General features: G+C 39.7%; 1 protein-coding gene across 1 annotated transcript in view; it reads right to left on the reverse strand.

Moving 5' to 3' along the window:
• The window catches only part of LOC135073708 (V-type proton ATPase 116 kDa subunit a 1-like), a 67,474-nt gene extending 61,924 nt beyond the window's left edge, over positions 1-5,550 (reverse strand). Inside the window, exons 1-3 of the mRNA XM_063967854.1 lie at positions 5,241-5,550; positions 2,950-3,129; positions 959-1,087 (exon numbers count right to left, since the gene is read on the reverse strand). Of these exons, the coding sequence (XP_063823924.1) occupies positions 959-1,087; positions 2,950-3,129; positions 5,241-5,357 (426 nt within the window). The 5' untranslated portion in view covers positions 5,358-5,550. The remainder of the gene's footprint in view (positions 1-958; positions 1,088-2,949; positions 3,130-5,240) is intronic.
• Positions 5,551-6,009: the final 459 nt, after the last annotated feature.

Below are 6,009 nucleotides of genomic sequence, written 5' to 3' on the forward strand. Positions count from 1 at the left end.
AAGAATCCCATTATTGTAACAGCTGGAATGTGACATTGGCCTTGTGACATTGCAATTAAACAACATAATAGGTACTGAATCAAAATATTCGACTATATTGAATCTTTTTGAAGCCCACGTTTTTATTTAGCAAGATTTCGATAAGGATAAGAAAATAGGATGAAAAACCACGACCATTAGGAATTATTTGACTGTTACAGTGATATACATATAGGATGTGAATATATTTTAGCAAAAATTCAATTAAATAATGACAATAGATATCTGTTAGGTATTTGTGTGCTTCCTACATCCTTGATGCATCCCTATCTTTGAATCGGATTGAGAAGCTAAAAACAAAAACAGTCAACATATGAAACACTGACCAAAATAAGGAAACAAATTAAAATAAATGATGAATAAAATTAACAATTTACAAGTAAAGTCTGATCGTGGAGCTATTTTTTCTACAACAGCAATGTTGACTTTACATTTGCAAAAACATTGTGCTTTTGCCATTCACTTAATATTATTATATCATCCAAGTAAACAACTGATTTCACAAATTGCATTGATGAAGATGCCGCTTGTTTACATCGGAAGTCTGGAGTGTAATTGCATAGACTGTGTAATTTACAGTTCAATACATCACAGTCAAGGAGATGCCAAAATTATAACATTTTACGTAAGTAATATGACCGTCGGTAATTACTAGTTTTACGCTACATCACGAGGTCACCATTCGCCTGGTTATCTTATCAAACGATATCGTTTGTAGCACTAGGCAACGACAATTAAAATGCGTAACAATATGCGGCATAATGGATCATCTGAACATGCTACAATGTTTTAATGTTAATCATGTGATTTGTGCCGTCATCGGCTATCGCTCCAACTCGTTTGAATAACAAAAAGTAATCGGCATTTGTAGAATTTTCCTCGTATTGTAAGATGGTTGTATGTGGTTATGTTGGCTTACCTCGTCGAAGAACACTTGCGTTTTCCTGAGGATGTGTTTAAGCTCGGTCAGCTCGAGGTAGTTCCTCTTGAGGGCCTCTGCGTTTTGGTTCACTTCGCGAAGCTCATTTTCCAGCTTCTCAAAAGTGGCCTAGGAAAAATTTTGTTTCATTAGGAAAAACTATCGTAAAAAATTGTAAAAGGAAAGTATAAAATATTGAGTTCCCTTCATGCTTCTGCATTGTGAATGAAATCAAATTATCATAAGTCCGACTGTTTACAAGAAAAAGAAAAAAGTTTCGGACAATGATTCGAGTTCACTCTGTAAAGTTAAAAGGGTATTTTAATTTTTCCTTAAGTAATTGATGCCTAAAATAAAAGCTGTTCTGGAGTTCCCCAGAAACAGGATGCGTCATCATTAAACGTCAAGGACTTATTTATTACAACAGACTGCGAAAAGTACATCTACTCTTAAGTTTTATTTAGCTAAGTCTGCTCAAGAGTAATGGTTGCGCAACAGGATCAATAACCTACTTCTAGGTCAACTAGCCGCTTCGACAGAGAAGTCTTATGTCGGAATTTACTCCAAACGTAAATGTTTAGCTATACTTTTAGTTACTGCCTTTACCAAACTGAAGGACGCGGACACTCAACATCAAAATCGTCCATCCAAAATTGCCCAGTTTGCCAATTGAGGTTGTTTGCAGACACCAATATATCAGAAATACACCTTCTTGTAAAGTTTAACAAAGGATTTTTAAAAAAATGGTCAAATATTCCTAAAAACATGTCGAAAAGATGCAGGAAAGCTCTCTCACCTCCAGATCGATCATCTCCCTCGGCTGCGGCGCCTCGGAGCACTCCCCCGGGATCTACTTCTCCAGGTAGCACAGCTTGCGTTCCATCTCGTCGCAAATGGCCTCATTGACGAACTTGCGTTGGAACGCGTTCAATGTGTTGGGGAAGATGCAGCAAAAGCCTTACCTCCAGATCGATCATCTCCCTCGGCTGCGGCGCCTCGGGACACTCCCCCGGGATCTACTTCTCCAGGTAGCACAACTTGCATTCCATCTCATCGCAGCGGCAGACTTCATTGACGAACTTGCGTTGGAACGCGTTCCCGTCTGTGTTGGGAAAGATGTAGCAAAAGCCTTACCTCCAGATCGATCATCTCCCTCGGCTGCGGCGCCTCGGGGCACTCCCCCGGGATCTACTTCTCCAGGTAGCACAGCTTGCGCTCCATCTCGTCGCAAATGCCCTCATTGACGAACTTGCATTGTAACGCGTTCCCGTCTGTGTTGGGAAAGATGTGGCGAAAGCCTTACCTCCAGATCGATTATCTCCCTCGGCTGCGGCGCCTCGGGACACTCCCCCGGGATCTACTTCTCCAGGCAGCACAGCTTGCATTCCATCCCATCGCAGCGGCAGACTTCATTGACGCACTTGCGTTGGAACGCGTTCCCGTCTGTGTTGGGAAAGATGTAGCAAAAGCCTTACCTCCAGATCGATCATCTCCCTCGGCTGCGGCGCCTCCGGGCATTCCCCCGGGATCTACTTCTTCAGTTAGCACAGCTTGCGGTCCATCCCATCGCAGCGGCAGACTTCATTTACGAACTTGCGTTGGGACGCGTTCCCATCTGTGTTGGAAAAGATGCAGCAAAAGACTTACCTCCAGATCGATCATCTCCCTCGGCTGCGGCGCCTCGGGGCACTCCCCCGGGATCTACTTCTCCAGGTAGCACAGCTTGCATTCCATCCCATCGCAGCGGCAGACTTCATAGACGAAATTGCGTTGGAACGTGTTCCCGTCTGTATTGGGAAAGATGCAGCAAAAGCCTTACCTCCAGATCGATCATCTCCCTCGGCTGCGGCGCCTCCGGGCATTCCCCCGGGATCTACTTCTCCAGGTAGCACAGCTGGCATTCCATCTCATCGCAGCGGCAGACTTCATAGACGAACTTGCGTTGGGACGCGTTCCCGTCTGGGTTGGGAAAGATGCAGCAAAAGCCTTACCTCCAGATCGATCATCTCCCTCGGCTGCGGCGCCTCCGGGCACTCCCCAGGGATTTCCAGCATGGGGATCCCGTCACGGCGGATCTCCTTCTCCAGGTAGCGCAACTTGCGCTCCATCTCATCGCAGCGGCGGACTTCATTGACGAACTTGCGTTGGAACGCGTTCACGTCTGGGTTAAGCTGGATAGGAAATTATAAGATTAGTCAACACTGTTCCCACCAAAAGACCTCAATCTAAAATATCTTAACCAGAGAAGGCAGAGTTCAGGGGAAAGTTAAACTAAGACCAGTCAGGGTATACCTTTGGTCTAAAGCTCTCTAAGAGTTGGACACTATATGAGATTAGCTAGAACTGTTCTCACTACTGGAAATCTTGCATAGCTAGGATCTGCAGCTCTACCTTTGTAAAAACTCAGCGAGTGAAAGACAAGTTTGTCCCAGGGGAAAGTAAAACTGTGATCAGTCAGGATCAGAGTATATCTTTAGTGTACTCCCTAAGTGTTGGACTATTTCCACCTTTCTTTCACACCACTGGAAATCCTGTGTAGCTAGATCTATAGTATAGCTTGATTCCCAAAAAAAAACTCAGCCAAGTGAAGGCCTAGTTTGTCCCAGGAGAAAGTTAAACTGAGATCAAAAAGGAAAAGGACAAACCAATTGGTTTGAGATACTAAACTGAATAATTTTCTATTTAACTTTCTTTGAGGTTTGTAAAATCTTTTCTGCAGATCCAATGGTGTAAGCAGCAGTCATAAGAGATTTGTAACAATAAGGAACATCTACTAATTTAAAGAGTACTTAGGATTAAATTGGTAGTCATCTCAAATAAAGTATTATCTAACTTTAGTAGATAACATCAGGCATGAGGATAATGCGTATGTTTTATCATCATTATCAACTAGAATGCTCACTTTTCAGTATGTCAGATGTACCTACATTTAATTGTCCTTATAAATATTTGAAGATTTCTTCTTATAAAGAAGGCATCAGTGATTTTGCTTGTGCAATATGGATTTTATAATATGTATACTATTTTTTAGTTAAATAATTTTCTTACAGTTAGTTTAGTTATCATCCAGTGATAAGATAAAATAGTAATTTAAGATTAGGTAGGAATTACAGAAACCAAAATAATCTTAATCACATGTCTTTGATTAAAAATATATCAATCAAAGATTTGCCCAACCCAATGTCTGACCAGCTCAAAACTCACATGACTTGTTTTATTATGTAATTAACTAATTCCATAACCAAATTAGGTCTTTGAATACTTGAAGAAAACTAAATAAATTGATCCATCCCCTTTCTACAGCAACCTTGGTATTAGATTATGTGAAAAATGGCTATCTGACATTCTTATTGTAACAACTAGAGTCAGATGCAGTCAGGGATCAATAACTTCTATTCTGCAATGAACTTTCTAGACACAACCACTGCAAAGGAAACAAATTAAGCTCACTGTGGATTTTTTGAACATTAAATTAATTTCAAATACAAAACAATATTTAGATCGTTATTGATTTCATACATGCAGTAATGGTATAAAATTAAATTAATAGTAAAAGTAAGACTAATTTCTGCTTTTGTGCATTGTTAATTGCTTTTTAATTGCAATGTACATTTGTCTCAAGATTGCTCAAAGGTTTGTATGTAACTAAAATGTAACTAATTTAACTGAATGAAACATGTACATAAGGAAATCCCTAGTGAGTCATGTCCTGCCTGAGTTCCAGACAGTTTAGGGAAAATTACAGTTTTGGACAGTCAAAATATTATGATATTTCCAGTTACTAAATTAAATAGACATAAACATAACACTGGACGGACAGACAGATCGATTTATACTATTGTGATAGAATATGCCTTGTGTCTATGTGTGGTAGCCGATGTCTTAATTTGATTATGTTGTCTATAAAGAAAGACATTAATTTAACAACTATGATAAAAATGAATAAAAACTGTTAATAAAACAGATTACATATCTAAAATAGCTACATGAAGTTCCACCCTCTTTTCTTTTAGGGGCGTACTTGCGTAAATGTCCGCCCTATGAATACTAATTTGTGTAACTTTCTAATTTCTGAGAAATTGCTATTCTAGTCAATGAATGAGCAACTGCTGAAATCGTGTTTTTTATAATCATTGCGAGCATTATCAACAAAAAAAGTAGTATCTTTGAAACGAGGGCATAGGACATAGCCAACAAAACGGGGTCACAGATTTTCACATTGAAGCTTGTTTGGCTGAAGATATCACTTTTTGTTAGGATTTAACTAAAACTAGATACTTACATCGCGGAACTGCACCAGTCCTAGCTCTCCGAGTTCAGACACGCACGCATAAGCCGCTTCACTTTGCAGAAAAAGCTGGCATAATGTCATTTCCTCACTCCTAAATAACGACCCCATCTTGCACTTTTGTACAACACCACACACAAAAAATAACAAGTATCTACAAAAACTAAAGGACTAGGCTCCGTCGCATTGGTCTGCACGCAGACTTTAGCGGCGACGAACCCAAATTAAATGGCAAAATCAATCAATAGAAAAGATAACTCCTCGAGAGAGACATCCGTTTCGTCACCATCTCCAACTGTCAAGCAGACAGATGACAGCTTATCTCAGGGTTACTATATTATAGACTAAAATTACCAATAATATAAAGAAAGAAAAACAAAGAAAATGAAAATGACTGGTTGCGAAGCGAGAGTTGAGGCGATCAATACAAGCAAAGATTTTATTTGTATACCTTCGTGGCTATATCTAACCAGCTACAAATAAAATCATTTTTGCTTTGTCTCTAAATAAGAGAGTTCAATTATGTTGGAGGTTGGAGATGAAAGGGATGGGAATTTGGTTGGCTGGATTTATTCCCTGCAGCGACAAAATCGGCACCCTCTAACCGCCCGCTATTTTCAAGCCCTTTTTTGTTGTGGCTTGCGCCTTTTTGCAACGTTATAGAAAAAAAACTTTATTCGCACCAACAAAAACAAAACATTTATAACAATCAACATAAAGTAAATGACCTAATTTGCTTTGCCTCAACAGCATTGTATTTTAC

Source organism: Ostrinia nubilalis, chromosome 8, assembly GCF_963855985.1.
Source record: "Ostrinia nubilalis chromosome 8, ilOstNubi1.1, whole genome shotgun sequence".
Taxonomy (NCBI): Eukaryota; Metazoa; Arthropoda; class Insecta; order Lepidoptera; family Crambidae; genus Ostrinia; species Ostrinia nubilalis.